The following is a 15,584-nucleotide window of genomic DNA, read 5'->3' as shown; positions in this document are numbered from 1 at the left end:
AGTAGCACCAAGAAGGCCCCAGTGGGGATAAAGTATCCAGCTGGCCCTCCCTGGCTACCTTCCTCAGTCCTAGGCAAAGTGCAGACAGACCCCTGAGCCCTGCCGGTCATGTGTCTGTTCTGCCAACACTACTTCACTTAGCAGCTAACAGGAGGACATGGTAGCACTTGGGGACTTCCCTCTTTGAACCAAATTCAGTCACCAGTGCTTCTCACCGAAAAGCTCCCACTGCCCACCTCAGGGCATCCTCCATATGCCCCTGTAGGCCCACTGTGTCCACTTGGACTGCAGTGGGTGAGCGTGGCACCCAGACCACCATATGCAATGTCATGAGGGATTCTCGTTACCCCTAGGAGTGCACACAGCACTTTGCTGAGCCCTTTCTCTCCGAGCCTTCATTCCTTTCCCTTCCCACCAGCTTACCTCCTGCTCCCCTCTGGCACCTCCTTTTTCCTCTGGACATTAGCAGATGGGATCCCAGGGAGGACAACACAGGCCTAGTTAATGGTGGGGCTAGCTCTTCTTCTTGGGTCTTGGTCTGGGGTGGTGCAGAGCTGCAGTGCAGTCTGGGGTCAGAGAACAATGCCCGGACCTCACCCTGGCTGCTCTTGGGATCTCTGCTATTCCTCAGAAAGATGGCCCCAGCATTACCTCTGGCGCTGGCAGGCCTTTGGCTCCAACTTTTCTTCAAGGAGACCCCATGGTGGGCCAGGATGTGGGCCTAAGGGGACTCTGCTGTGTGTCATCCACTGGACCCTTGTCAGGTAGGTCATTGTCCTCAGATCTCGGGGGCAGGAAGTGTCTGTCAGGGCTGTTCTGTGGGCTCTGCCACCTTGCTTTCTCTGGGTCCCTTAGGGTGAGAGCCTGGTGCTGGCAGCTTTGAGGTGGAGTGGAAGGAGTTTGCATCCCTTCACCCCCTGTCGTTCTGGGCACTGTGCTAGGCACACCTGCTGCCCCTCTGTCCAGTCCATATCGCAGGAGCAAGGATAAGCAAAATTCTGTGACCACACAGGAGAGGCAGTACACCCGGGCCCTAGGGCTCAGGAGGTGTTAACTCCAGAGCTGTCAGAACACGCGCTCTATTCCTGAAAGATGTGGAAGTACGTGTCAGGCAGGGCCCAGGGCCTGAGTGTATGTTTCTCAGGAAAACTGGGCCGGATGTCTGACTGTCAGGTATGACTGCTAAGGGCTCTCTGGCCTGTCACCGGGAAAGGCCCTTCCAGGCACCCAGCTTTCAGGATACACTGTGTTGCACCAGGAGCCTGTGTACCCCAACTCGCTCGAGGCCTGGCCAAGATCAGTGTGTCGCCTGTGACACAAGACAGGTGGGAGGAGAGGCCCAGGACTGCTCCCTTGCCTCCTGTCAGGGCTCCTCCTTCACCTGCCTCTTGTTTCCTGCAGAGTTCATCCTCTCGCTTCTGGAGAAGATGCAGACTCAGGAGATCCTGAGGATGCTGCGGCTGCCCGAGCTAGGCGACTTGGGCCAGTTTTTCCGCAGCCTCTCAGCCACCACCCTCGTGAGTATGGGTGCACTGGCTGCCATCCTCGCCTACTGGTTCACTCACCGGCCAAAGGCCTTGCAACCACCGTGCAATCTCCTGATGCAGTCAGAGGAGGTGGAGGTGAGCAGGGTGTGAGCAATTGGGCTGTGGGAAGTAGTAGGCGGGGGACAGGCATCTTGAAGGAAGAAGCCAAACTGTGGCTTATTTGACCTCAAATGGCCCAGAGAATCTCCGTTTCTCCCGGCAGCCAGCCAGTAAGCCCAGAAGTGGCCCTGGGCAGGCTCTCCTACTAGATTCTCCTTCTGCCTCTCCCAGTAACTAAAGCCTGGGCAGAGACTGACCTTGGCTTTGCCCTGGGCCTCTGGTTTGCCTGCTTCTTGGGTAGGGGGCCTTGGCTTACGCTGCCTCAGTAGGCGGTCTAAGCATGTGCTCAAGGGGCTGCCAGGTAAATTCCCTCCCAGATTCTCCCTGTGCCCAACCCTGGTCTGGAACTGGGACCCAGAGCTGAGCCCACCCAGGGCCCTGCCCTCCCAGAGCACATGGACTCACAGGTAGAGCCACTGAGGGAAGAAGGGATGGTGGCCCAGCCTGGACAAGGGTGTTCCAGGCTCTGTCTAGAAGGACCAGTAAGATTTCTTTCTTAAGTTTATGGAGTTTATTTTGCCTTTTTAAAGAACTTTAATTCCATTTATTTTGAATAGATAATATAGTCACACAGTTCAAAAGCAACCAAATGACATAGACTGAAAAGCTTCCACCTTCTTCCCCTTGCCTCTAAGTTCTCTCCCCCTGAGAATTGTGTTAGCAGTTGTCCACGAGCAGATGTATAGATGTCTGCCCACCTTTTAAAAGGATAACATACCGCATACACTGTGCAGCACCTTGCTTTTGCTCTCGATGGTATGTCGTGCAGGTACCGATCAAAAGCATGACAGAGTTTGGCCTGGTGGGAGAGGACTCAGGTCAAGATAGGGCTGGGATCTTTAGGGCATTTTTCCAGCAGAGGGAATGATGTGTGCAGAGGTGAGAGTGTGTGATAACACACCTGGTGCCTTTGGGAAATGGCGATTCATGTGGTGTGGCTGGGAGGTGGAGAGGGGCTGTGGATGCGTCAGTAGCCTGTGGTTACCAGCAGCCGTGGGTTTGCAGGCTGGCCGTGCCTCTTACTAGCCTGATGGTCCTCGGCTGTTTCTTAACTCTCTGAGCCTCAGTTTCCTCATGTGTCAAGTGGGCAATAAAAAGAGTATCTGCTTCCTAAAGTTATGGTAAGGATTTGGTGAGGTGATGCAGAGAAAGCACTAAGATGAATTATTTTTGGTAAGCTTACAGTTACAACTCATCTGGAGAGGCCAGCAAGGACAAAGCCCCATTAACTGGGCAGGGACCCTTGGAGATGGACAGCCTGGATTTATTTGAGGCTGTCAGTAGTAGGAGAGACAGGGCCCGTTTTTGCTGTGGCTTTGGCAGGGGCAGGCATGAGGAGGCAACTGGGGCTTCTGGGCTGGAGGTGACAGTGGTCTGGATGGGGTCAGGTTGAGCGCCACAGAGTGAGTCGCCTCACGGGTCTGGCTGGGAGGACAGGGCATGGACACAGCTAAGGTCTCCCTTCCTGGGGAGGATGGAGCCCTCCCTTGCTTCGTCCCCCTGGAGTGTAGGAATCTGGAGTGACTATAGTGAAGGAGGAAAGGAGAGAGTGGTAGGAAATGAGATGAGAGAGGTAAGAGGGACCCAGATCATAGAGGGCCTGGTAGCATTTACTCTGTGTGCTACACGGTAGGAAACAATTCATATCATGTCACTCACCCTGGCTTAAAATCCTTCCCTGCTCCCCGTTGCCCTCAACCTAAAGCTCAGACTCCTCACCTTGATCTGCAGCCTCTCTGGCCTCCTCCATTTTCCACTTGGAGTGGCACGAATTGCCTACAGTCTCCCAGGTGCCTCCTGCCCCATGTGTTTGCACTCCCTGTTGCCTCTGGTGAAACCGCCATTCCTTGTTCTTCATTCTTCCCAGTAAACCCTTTTATTTTTTAAAAAAATTTTTTTCTATTTCTTTCCTTATTTAATTAATTAATTTATTTTGGCTGTGTTGGGTCTTTGTTGCTGCGCGCGGGCTTTCTCTAGTTGTGGCGAGCGGGGGCTACTCTTCGTTGCAGTGCGAGGGCTTCTCATTGCGGTGGCTCCTCTTGTTGCGGAGCACGGGCTTCAGTAGTTGTGGCGCATGGGCTCAGTAGTTTTGGCTTGCGGGCTCTAGAGCACAGGCTCTGTAGTTGTGGCGCACGGGCTTAGTTGCTCCGCGGCATGTGGAATCTTCCCAGACCAGGGCTCGGACCCGTGTCCCCTGCATTGGCGGGCGGATTCGTAACCAGTGCGCCATCAGGGAAGCCCCCTCTTTGTATCCTTCAAAACCCAGCTCAGCGGCCACTCTCTGACATACCTGCCCACTGAGCCCCTTCTGTCGCTGGCACACAGTCTCTTGCTGTCTCATTTCTGTCCCCCTGAATGCTAACCAGGTCTGACTGTATCTGTCCCCAGATTCCCACAGAGGTCCTGCATGGGCCTGGTGCTCAGGAAGCACTGGCCAAACAGAACTTTCCACTGCACAACAGCTGAGTGCTGCCTGTGGTTTTGAGTTTGGCTGTTGGCTCTGTGGCTGTCACATTTTTCCTCAGACCTGATGTTCCAAGAGGGGTAGCAGACCATGGGCCAGCCCAGTGCAGCCCAAATAGTGCTCAGAGAAGAGGTGGAGCCGTGATACTGCAGAGTTCTGGGTTTGGGGAGCCTGAGGAGGGCTGGCATGTGGAAGGGAAAGAGGCAGGAGAAGCCCAGCTCCTTTCCCCCGCCCCCCAGCACAGATGGTGTTTGCTACAGTCCCACTCTGGATCCATACCACTGAGGGCCCGGGCATCTGCTACGCCATTCCCTCCACCGCCTTCTAGGCCTCTTTTCCCAGCCAGTCCTCAAACTCATCACACTGTTATGTGAATGATGGATGGGAGCCTTCTTAGCTAAAGACAGCTCCCAAATGATTCTTAACCTACGTGCATAGCAGCAACACCTTTGCAGGTTGGTCCTGATGCAGGGGCAGCCTGACTAGCCAACACTCCCCACTCTGCTGTATGAGTGAACCACGGGTGCGTATGAACAGTAACTGAAGATTCTGGGCATTTAGTGTATGCTGCCTGGTGTGTGGGTGCTGTATGTGTGTATGTGTGTGGGAGACCAGTGTACTGGGCCCCTGGGCATGAGCCACCCCTGTTTGAGTGTGGATGCATACAGGTCCAGTGTGTACAAGCCACGTGTACATGAATGTGTGTGGAGTTTGTGTGTGTACAGCCCAGGTGCGTGTAGGCCATGTGTGTGAGTGCACACAGAGTGTGTCCCAGCTCCAACTACGTGGCCCAGGTGTGTATCCAAGCCATGTACAGCCTGGTGCATGCTGGTGCCCTCTCCTGATACCCCTGCCTGCCTGCATCAGCCAGCTTCTCTGGCCTGTGCTTGGCTCATAGGACAGTGGTGGGGCCCGGCGATCCGTGATAGGGGATGGCCCTCAACTGCTCACCCACTACTATGACGATGCCAGGACCATGTACGAGGTGTTCCGCCGTGGACTTAGCATCTCAGGTGAGAGGGGCCATGGGGGTGTGGAAGGGCTGTGGCAGGGGTTGAGCAGGTGCAAGGGTGTGGGTGAGCAAGCATGGTTCCAGGGGTATGGCAGGTGAGTCGCGCCCAGGTTCAGATGAGAGAAGCCATTCTTGGCCCTCCTGCCACCCAGTCAGACGAGTAGCTGCATTATGAGGCCCAAGGGCTGACCTCAGCTTTATTACAGCCTTGAGAACTGCTGACCTTAAGCGGTCTCTTTGCTCATATTCTATATCTCCTATTTGCAGCCCCTCGTGAGCCTTGAACTCGCAGGCTACTGACTGGCATGGTTCTGAACCTGAGCCTCCGAGATGTCTGGGTGACCCATGGCGTGGGGTGAAGGGAGTTGTCACAGAGAGGCAAACTGCCACCTCTGGCCAGTGGCCCCCAGGTCTCCATGTCTTCTTGGGGCTGCATCACACAGGTCATTGTGGGAACTAGCGCTGTGTCAGTTCCCATTCCTGGGCCTTCCTGATCTCCCTGGGGAGATGCCATGCTTGTGCACTTTAGGCCTTCTTGGACTTCAGCAGGTTAGACAGACAGCTGGGGAGCAGTTCATTTGGCCCATGGACCGCCTCCCAGGATGGGATATTGATCCAGGTGTCTGATGGGCAGGTTCAGTGGCTCCCACACCCTGCCCTCCTCCCTGGCACAAGGCCTGCTTATCTCTATGTAGGGAATGGACCCTGTCTTGGCTTCAGGAATCCCAAGAAGCCTTATCAGTGGCTGTCCTACCAGGAGGTGAGTAATAGAAGACAGGCCCCACCCTGTCCACCCACACAGACCTGGCACTTGGGTCGGGGGGCTTGTGGGCACCCTGGAGGCTCTCAGAGAGTCACTTTTTTCCTTGCCTGGACTGTCTGCCAAACTCCAGGCAGCAGCCTCTCAGGACTTCCAGCATCACTGAGTAGGGAGTTGGGGAGCTCCATCAGACCTTAGAAATCCCACCTGGGGATCTCCCTTCCCTGCTGAAGAGTCCTTGCTTTCCCATCACTGCCCCATGTTTGTGTGCAGGTGGCCGACAGGGCTGAATTTCTAGGGTCTGGACTTCTCCAGCACAATTGTAAACCGTGTACAGATCAGTTTATCGGCATTTTTGCACAAAATCGACCAGAGGTGAGCACCTGCCTTAACTGGTTTTAGAGGCATCAGTGGAACACAAGCTTGGGTACCGTAGAACAGCCCTGCTCCCGCTGTCTGTAGGGCCTGGGACAAGAGGAAAACTGGAGACTGTTGGTCCATGCCATCCCCCACTCCCTTGGCTCTGTCCCTCATCAGGGCTGGACATTCCAGCCAAGTTCTATCCACACCCTACCTAGCTGTCCAAACAGTGGCTCCCTGAGCCATGGGGGAAGAAGGATCTGGGGAAGAAGGCCATGCAAACCCCGGAGGTGGGCCTGGGGTTATTTTGAGTCCCGTAATTCCCTGGGGCAAGCAAGTCTAGAAGAACGTGGGGGAGCAGGCCCAACGGGTCAGCTTTATGGATCCCTTGCCTTGTGCGGAGCGCTCTCGGCACAGGACCCCGATCAGGGAGCCCCGTGCCTAAGGCCTGAGGGCAGTGCAGCCCTGCTGTCTGCTCTGTGCTCCCCCCCTTCCCCCCAACCTGTGTGTCTCCACAGTGGATCATCGCGGAGCTTGCCTGCTACACATACTCTATGGTGGTGGTCCCGCTCTATGACACCCTGGGCCCAGGGGCAATCCGCTACATCATCGACACAGGTGAGCCCAGCCGCCCACTCCTGCCCCGGCAGCCAGCCCCACCTCCTCCTCCCAGCCCTTTTCAGCTTCTGCTGATTGTTTGACACTAGTAAGTACTTTGCTTCTGCTCTCAGAGAACGCTGGGGGCTTCCACTTTGGCCCTTGAGTTGGCTTCCTGAGTCCAGCTGTCCCCAGTTGGACTTCACCCAAAGGCTCCTTCCACAGGGTAGGGCTGCCAAGAAGGAGACTCTGTACCAGCCTCCACGTAGGGCTGCCAACCCTCTGAGTTCACTTCAGCTTGAGGAAGATGCTGTGGGGTGGTAAATATCTCAAACAGACCAGGGACGATGGGGGCTGAGCCTGAAGAAAAAGAATGCTTGGAATCTACCCCGGGAGACTCCCTGGTCTTCTGCCCTTGGCTCCATCCAGGCTCTGTGCACTTTCCTCTGGACACAATACATGTCCCACATGGCCTGTCGTATGTATTTATTTACACACAAGCTTATCATGTGGCACACACAGCCCATGGTTCCACTGCCTGGCATGTGCTGCCCACGGTCACAGCCTGTGCCCGCACAGCCTGACTCTCCTTGGTGGTCCCTGCAGCCGACATCAGCACTGTGATCGTGGATAAACCTCAGAAAGCCGTGGTTCTGCTGGAGCACGTGGAGAGGAAGGAGACACCAGGGCTCAAGCTGATCATCCTCATGGAACCATTTGAGGAAGCTTTGAAAGACAGAGGGCAAGACTGCGGGGTGGTCGTTAAGTCCATGCAGGCTGTGGAGGTGAGGGTCTGCTTCTGGGCTGTTTCCTGGCCACAGCTGGTTGGCCACTGAGCCAGAGCTGCTGGTTATCTGCCCATCTTATGCCCTAGGATGGGTGTCTTGGGCCATTAGGGTGTGTCAGGGTTCAAACAGGGCAGGCTTCACAAGGGCTGGTGGTGGGTAGTGGGGTTGGTACCCACAGGCATCCTCTTTGAGATGGGCTCAGTTATTTGGCACAGTTAGTGACACAGGCACCAACAGGTAGATGGTGGTGCCAGCCTGCCCCAGAGCTATCCCCACAGCCTCCGGAGCCTCCTCATTTCCAGCTAACAGCCAGCCTGTCTGAGCCTGAGGACTGTAGTAAACCTGAGGTCCAGAAGTCTTGGAGAGGTTCTTGCAGTTGTGTCCCAGACCCCCAGCAGCCAGCAGAACCAATGCTCCTTTGCATGGCCTCCGCAGAGACATTAGGCTGGTGGCAGCTTATGGCCTGCTGGAGTGACCCAGGACATCCTCCGGGGCCTGAGGCCTTTTGCTCAGTAGCAGCTGACCCCCACTGTGCCCTCCTGGATCTAGGCCTGTGGGCCCTCCATTTTTCCTCCTGTCTCCCTGTCTGCTCTTAAATGTACCCACAAAGCCATGGAGGGCCTGTGCCCCTCCATGGCTTTAGGGGCCACACCTAAGCTGGCAGCTCCCATCTGCCCCTCCAGCCCTGACCACTTAGTTGCAAGCCCGGGTCACCTAGCCAGTGTGTCTTGAGCATGCGTCTAGACGTACCGTGGGCCCCTCAGGCTGTCTCCCCCTTGTGCATGTGCACAGTGCTTAGCCTCTTCCTGGGCCCCAGGCCGCTGTCTGGGATGCATGGGTGGCCAAGGCCTGGATGTGTATCTGAGGAGAGACCGCTGAGGTGGTGTCTCTGCACGGGCCACATCTGGGCAGGGAGTCTGGGACTCTGGGCTTGCCGCGGGAACAGGGCATACTGTGCTGAGTTTATTTTGATTGATTAGAACTCTCGAGCATTTAAAAACAGTGTTTTCCTCTTCCAGGACTGTGGCCAGCGGAATCACCACGTTCCTGTGGTAAGCTCATCTGCCAGCAGGTTTTGACTGAGCACTATGGTGTCCAGGGCACGTCCTCACAGACTCCCTCGCTGTGCACAAGGCTCAGTAGAGGAGCCAGAGTAGCAGCTCTGTGTTAATAAGCAACTCAGAAAATGTCCCCTTGGGGCACCCAGGACGACCTGGAACGGGAGTCAGACATTGGGAGGGAGATAAAAGGGCCACCAATCCTGGACACCCTTGGGTCTGCAGTAACTTTTTCTTTGGGAGGTCTTATGTTTTCCCTTTCGACGTAGCAGTCTCTCCCGAGGATGGGATGGACAGGAGCAGCAACAGACTCGGAAGTGGACCCCTTGTAACATCTGCTGTCTTTGTTCATCTTTGCTCTCTGAACTTTTCTGTGTGTCGGCCCCGAGTGATCCTCCCTGGGCTCGAGTCACCAGGGAGGGTCACAGCCCCTGCGAGGGTCTTGTAGGGGCTGTGAGCTTTCTAACCAGGCCTCTTGCCTCCAGCTCCCTCTGCAGCTCAGCTCTTCCCGCTCTCACCAGCCTGTGAGCTTTCTCACACACAGGCCTCAGCAGGTCAATCCCTGCTTCCCAGGGCCCTTCACCATGAGTAGCCCCTGGTGTGTCCCCACCTCTACACACTGTGCCCCAGCCTTAGAGACCTGCTCTCTGGCCCTGCAGCATGCTGTCTCTTGTGCCTCTGACAGTGCCCAGGCTGGTTCCTCTCCCAGAATGCCCACCGTCACTTCATCTGGAGAGATCTTGCTTGTCCTTCAGTCTCAACTCATGTCACCTCCTCCGGGAAGCCATCCTCTACATGCAAGTGGTCATGGTGGGCTCCTCCTGGTGACCCCAGGACTATGTGCACAGTGCCAGGGCAAGGGCCTGATGCAGAGCAATCTTAGTGACAGAGTGGGCAGCTCAGTTCTTGGGTTACATTTTCCGTTCCCAAGCCTAAACCCAGACACTTGGGAGAAAGTGGGAAGGAAGGAGGAAGTGGATCACATTCCCTAGAACGGTGAGATCTTTGATAGAGGCCTAGGTATGGCCACTGCAACCCAATCCCATTAGAATTCAGCTCAGCCTCAAGTAGGCGAGGCAGCAGGAGCAGGTGTGAGGTTGGTGGGACCGATCGACGTCCATGTCCGGTTAGGTTTCCTTGGTTTTTCTTCCTCTTTCCTGGGGACTTGCCTGCTCACCTTTCCAATGACAGCATGCAGGGCCGTGCACATGTGCCGACACATGCCTGCACCCTCACACAGTGCACACACGGGGGTGTGCTCCGAGGGGCTGGCTGGTGGAGGAGCCCAGGCTGGGCACACTGGGTCTCTTTAACACACTCCTCTTCTCACCTCTGCAGCCCCCGAAACCCAGTGACCTCTCCATTGTGTGTTTCACAAGCGGCACGACAGGTAAGCAGAGGCTCCTAGCCCACCAGCCAGGGCCACCTGCACCCTTCCCTGGCAGCTTTGGCAGAGTGACTGAGATGTCTCCGGCACCCTCTGTGGGATGGGCTGAGCCTTGTCCTGTGCCTGGCTCCAGACACTGGGTCCTTCCTGCTGCTCCCAGTGGCCAATGCGAGGCAACGTGGGGCAGCTGGAAGTGAATGGACGGTGTGGACTGGGGGTGTCTGGGGTGGGGTGGGTGCTACAGACTTCCTGGAGCTGGGGCCAGAGGTGGGCTGGGCAGCTGGGTCACGTCATTACTCTGAGGAGGGGCTCTCACTCCTCAGCTTTCCTGCCCCTGCCTGGACTTTGTGTCAGGGACTGGGGAAGGAGTGTGGGATTTGGTGTCTGAGAGCCTGGTTTTAAGTCCCACCTCCACCACTTGCTGGGGGGCCATGAGCCGGTCCCTTAAACCCCTGCCACCACTGTCCCCAGTTTCTTTCTTTCTTTCTTTTTTTAATATTTATTTATTTGTCTGTGCTGGATCTTAGTTACGGCACACGGGATCTTCAGTTGCAGCATGGGGGATCTAGTTCCCTGACCAGGGATAGAACCCGGGCCCCCATGCATTGGAGCACGGAGTCTTAACTGCTGGACCACCAGGGAAGTCCCTGTCCCCAGTTTCTTACCTGGGTGGTTAAAGGTGCCAAGCTGGAGGTGGGAAAGTGTGTGAAAGGGCAGTGCAGATGATCTGGGGCAAGATCATCTGCACAGATGATCTATGCCGTGGGCAAGGCTGTCAGGGAGAGAAAATGATGCAGTCCATGCCCAGTGCTGACACAGGAACACGTGCATCAGTGTCAGTGCGAACAGCCAAGGAAGGCTTCCTAGGGGAGGCAGAACGCACCTGAGGACCACGGCTACAGGCACAGTACTTTGCAGCCTGCAGTGGCCCGTTCACCCTATCACTGTGTCACTGGGGCCTCAGCACGACCTGTGAGGCAGGTGGGGTGGAGACTATCCAAGGGGGCACCAACAGCAATTGGAGGCAGAGGCTTGTGCCCTGTTCTCCCATTTCACAGCCCAGTGCTCTCCCCACTGCTGCCTCTTCATCTCATCTGATGACTCGGGAAGTCACTTGCCCTCGGCCTGAAGAGGCAAGAAGGTTCCAGCCTGTTTTCCAGACCTAGGGCTGGCCTACCTTGATGATAGCTCTTGATGGGCAGTGACCTGGAGTTCCCCCACGCCTTCCACAGATGGCGCCTCCAAGGCAGTTGGCAGATCCTTGACCAGCCCCGCAGGCAGGATAATCCTTGTGGGTAGATCACGATAAACATGATGTTATTGAATCAGAGTGGGTTTTTGCCATTAACTCAAGTGGGTCTGAGAATTTCCACCTGACTGCTAAACCCTGTCAGGAGATAAATAACATAGCCTTTGCTTTCCAGGAGCTGACATCCAGAGCCAGCCCAGAATTCAAAAATGCCCTTCAGGTTTTTGTTGCTTTTTGTCAAGAGTTTCACAATGTGAAATTTTGGTGACATGTCCCTCCACCCTGGGTTTGGGGGCAGGTCACTACTGTGGCCTTTAGCTTTGGACCCTTGCTGTTCAAGAGTGCCCCCTGGCTTTTTTTTTTTTTTTTAAACATCTTTATTGGAGTATAATTGCTTTACAATGGTGTGTTAGTTTCTGCTTTATAACAAAGTGAATTAGTTATACATCTGTTCCCACATCTCTTCCCTCCTGTGTCTCCCTCCCTCCCACCCTCCCTATCCCACCCCTCTAGGTGGTCACAAAGCACCGAGCTGATCTCCCTGTGCTATGCGGCTGCTTCCCACTAGCTATCTACCTTACGTTTGGTAGTGTATATATGTCCATGCCACTCTCTCACTTTGGCACAGCTTACCCTTCCCCATCCCCATATCCTCAAGTCCATTCTCTAGTAGGTCTGTGTCTTTATTCCCGTCTTACCCCTAGGTTCTTCATTAACTTTTTTTTTTTTTAGATTCCATATATATGTGTTAGCATACGGTATTTGTCTATCTCTTTCTGACTTACTTCACTCTGTATGACAGACTCTAGGTCCATCCACCTCACTCCAAATAACTCAATTTCGTTTCTTTTTATGGCTGAGTAATATTCCATTGTATATAGATGCCACATCTTCTGAGCCAGTTAGTCACAGCTGCTGCCCCTGGATCTGGAAAAGAACTTGATGATGCAGAAATGTGTTGTTGCCTAGCTGCAGAGGGCAGGCCTCATGTCCAGTGCTTTTTCAGACCATGGAGTCTCAATCGGAAGCTGAGCCATCCTGCCCAGGCTCTATGTGGTGGAAGCAGAATGTATGGAGGCTAGAAAACAGGTTGTGATTTGGTGCCCAAACCTCTCACTCCAGCGGTGTGGCTGGTGCCAGGGCAGAGCTGGGGGAGTGAGCAGGCCTCTTACCTGACGTTACCCTGCTTGGCTGCACGTGTGGATTTCCTTGGCATTAGCCTAAGCCTGTGCTGTGCCTCTGGTAGCCATCCTCTTGTCCAGCACATCACAGCTGTGGATACAGCTTCCCTTCCATGACAAGTGTCCTGGCGTCAGCTTCATCAAGAGCCACATCATTCTTTCAATGAGGAAAGATGGAAAATATGATCTGAATCTGACATTTGAATCATGATTCTGGTGGGATCATTCTGGGAAGATTTTTCTCTTGATGTGTGATGGAAACATCTGTGGAAATTCCCAGAATAGGCCAGTGCTTTGGAGCCACTAGTTAGGCCAAGGAGGCCCTGGAGGAGGTGAGAGCTTGGGGTTTGTCTGTACTCAGGGATGGCTAATGGGTGGGTGTGTGGTTGGTTGTTCGTTTCAGAATAACCATCGGCTGGACTGAAATCAAGCTGCCCTCTCCAAATAAAAGATAATTTGTGGGTATAATGTAGCCCAGTCTGGGGACTTGGGCCCCATGAATGATAGTTCAGATGTATCTTTACACGTTCATGTGCTACCCTCCCTTCCTAGAGAAGAAAATACAGTGGTCTTTTATTTTATTATTTATTTATTATTTATTTATTTATTTTATATATTTTTGGCTGCATTGGGTCTTAGTTGAGGCATGCGGGATCTTTCGTTGTGGTGCACAGTCTCCTCTTTAGTTGTGGCATGTGGGTTTTCTCTTCTCTAGTTGTGGGGCACAGGCTCCAGGGCACGTGGGCTTAGTTGCCCTGCGGCATGTGGGATTGAACCCACGTCCCCTGCATTGTAAGGCAGATTCTTTACCACTGGACCACCAGGGAAGTCCCTACAGTGGTCTTTTAAAACATATCCTTCTTAGTCTATGGGTTTTTAGCATTCTTTTTCTAATTTATGTAGATTCATTCATTCAGCTCATTTATTGAGCATCCACTATGCATCAGACCTAGTGTTGGAGGCTGAGGACACAGGGATGGACAAGACACGACCCTGCCCTCATGAGCACACAGCTCATGTCATGAGGCAGTTCACTGCCTCGAGGGTCTGCATCCCAGGGTACATGGAGTGCTAGGCCACCCAGAGGTCAGGACAGCGGGACAGAAAGGATTTCAAATCTAAGCAGAGTCTTGAAGGATTGGCAGCTGGAGGAGAAGAGGAGGAAGGGCATTCTCAGCAAAGGAAACAGCATGTGCAGAGGACCAGCGGCAAGAAAGAAAATGTTTCTTTGAGGGAGAGTCGACTGAGGAAAAGAGAGGTCTGGTTGCAGGGCCTGGGAATCCTGACAGGAGAGGAATGATGGGGGTAGGAGTTCCAAATAAAGGCTGAGCAGGAGCAGCCAGAGAGGCTAGAGGAGAATAGAACCTGTCAGCATTGTCGATGGCTAAGCTGTACCCATAGGATGCTGCCACAAAAACACCTGCTGGTGCTCCTGAGACAGGGGAGGTTGGAAGCAGAAACTGTTTATGGTGGACTGAGGAGTGGATGGGAGGTAAGGATGTCAAATCAGCAAGTGTGGACAATTCTTTTTTTTTTTTTTTTTTTTTGGCGGTACGCGGTCCTCTCACTGTTGTGGCCTCTCCCGTTGCGGAGCACGGGCTCTGGACGTGCAGGCTCAGCGGCCATGGCTCACAGGCCCAGCCGCTCCGCGGCACGTGGGATCTTCCCAGACCGGGGCACGAACCCGTGTCCCCTGCATCGGCAGGTGGACTCTCAACCACTGCGCCACCAGGGAAGCCTGACAATTCTTTTAAGAAGCTTGGCTGTGTCACCAAAAGGCATGCACCATAATGTTCCCAGCAACACGATTTGAAAAGTCAAAGTCTGGAAACAACTCAAATGACCCTTCAGCAATAGAATGGTATATCTACAAATAGAAAATTATATACCTTAATGTTGAGCGAAAGAAAAAAGGCACAAAATATTGTATGATTTCTTTTTTTTTTATAACAAAGTGAATCAGTTATACATATACATATGTTCCCATATCTCCTCCCTCTTGCGTCTCCCTCCCTCCCACCCTCCCTATCCCACCCCCCTAGGTGGTCACAAAGCACCAAGCTGATCTCCCTGTGCTATACAGCTGCTTCCCACTAGCTATCGGTTTTACATTTGGAAGTGTATATATGACCATGTCACTCTCTCACTTTGTCCCAGCTTCCCCTTCCCCTTCCTCGTGTCCTCAAGTCCATTCTCTAGTAGGTCTGTGTCTTTTTTCCTGTGCTGCCACTAGGTTCTTCATGACCTATTTTTCTTTTTTTTTTTTTAGATTCCATATATATGTGTTAGCATACGGTATTTGTCTTTCTCTTTCGAACTTACTTCACTCTGTTTGACAGACTCTAGGTCCATCCACCGCACTCCAAATAACTCAATTTCGTTTCTTTTTATGGCTGGGTAATATTCCATTGTATATATGTGCCACATCTTCTTTATCCATTCATCTGTCGATGGACACTTAGGTTGCTTCCATGTCCTGGTTACTGTAAATAGTGCTTCAGTGAACATTGTGGTACATGACTCTTTTTGAATTATGGTTTGCTCAGGGTATATGCCCAGTAGTGGGATTGCTGGGTGGTATGGTAGTGCTATTTTTAGTTTTTTAAGGAACCTCCATACTGTTCTCCATAGTGGCTGTATCAATTTACGTCCCCACCAACAGTGCAAGAGGGTTCCCTTTTCTCCACACTCTCTCTAGCATTTATTGTTTGTAGGTTTCTTGATGATGGCCATTCTGACTGGTGTAAGGTGATAGCTCACTGTAGTTTTGATTTGCATTTCTCTAATGATTAATGATGTTGAGCATTCTTTCATGTGTTTCTTGGCAATCTGTATATCTTCTTTGGAGAAATGTCTATTTAGGTCTTCTGCCCATTTTTGGATTGGGTTGTTTGTTTTTTTGATATTGAGCTGCGTGCACTGCTTGTGAATTTTGGAGATTAATCCTTTGTCTGTTGCTTCATTTGCAAATATTTTCTCCCATTCTGAGGGTTGTCTTTTTGTCTTGTTTATGGTGTCCTTTGCTGTGCAAAAGCTATGAAGTTTCATTAGGTCCCATTTGTGTATTTTTGTTTTGATTTCC

General features: G+C 53.0%; 1 protein-coding gene across 14 annotated transcripts in view; it reads left to right on the top strand.

Annotated features, from left to right (window-relative positions):
- ACSL6 (acyl-CoA synthetase long chain family member 6) overlaps positions 1-15,584 on the top strand; it is a 66,385-nt gene that overhangs the window by 16,771 nt on the left and 34,030 nt on the right. For 11 of the 14 annotated variants that reach the window (XR_013827601.1, XR_013827602.1, XM_079916817.1 and 8 more), the window contains 8 exons: positions 1,402-1,622; positions 5,009-5,123; positions 5,818-5,882; positions 6,156-6,257; positions 6,761-6,860; positions 7,446-7,624; positions 8,647-8,679; positions 10,024-10,075. Coding sequence is in view for 12 of the 14 variants with exons in the window: in XM_079916817.1 (XP_079772943.1) it covers positions 1,402-1,622; positions 5,009-5,123; positions 5,818-5,882; positions 6,156-6,257; positions 6,761-6,860; positions 7,446-7,624; positions 8,647-8,679; positions 10,024-10,075 (867 nt within the window). In the remaining 2 variants the exon portion in view is untranslated. Of the gene's footprint in view, positions 1-631; positions 765-1,401; positions 1,623-5,008; positions 5,124-5,817; positions 5,883-6,155; positions 6,258-6,760; positions 6,861-7,445; positions 7,625-8,646; positions 8,680-10,023; positions 10,076-15,584 lie in introns of all 14 variants that reach the window. The other 3 variants (XM_079916822.1, XM_079916821.1, XM_079916816.1) reach the window with 2 other exon arrangements.

Source organism: Stenella coeruleoalba (assembly GCF_951394435.1).
Source record: "Stenella coeruleoalba genome assembly, chromosome: 3".
Classification (NCBI taxonomy): domain Eukaryota; kingdom Metazoa; phylum Chordata; class Mammalia; order Artiodactyla; family Delphinidae; genus Stenella; species Stenella coeruleoalba.
This window is presented reverse-complemented; position numbering and strand designations above follow the sequence as displayed.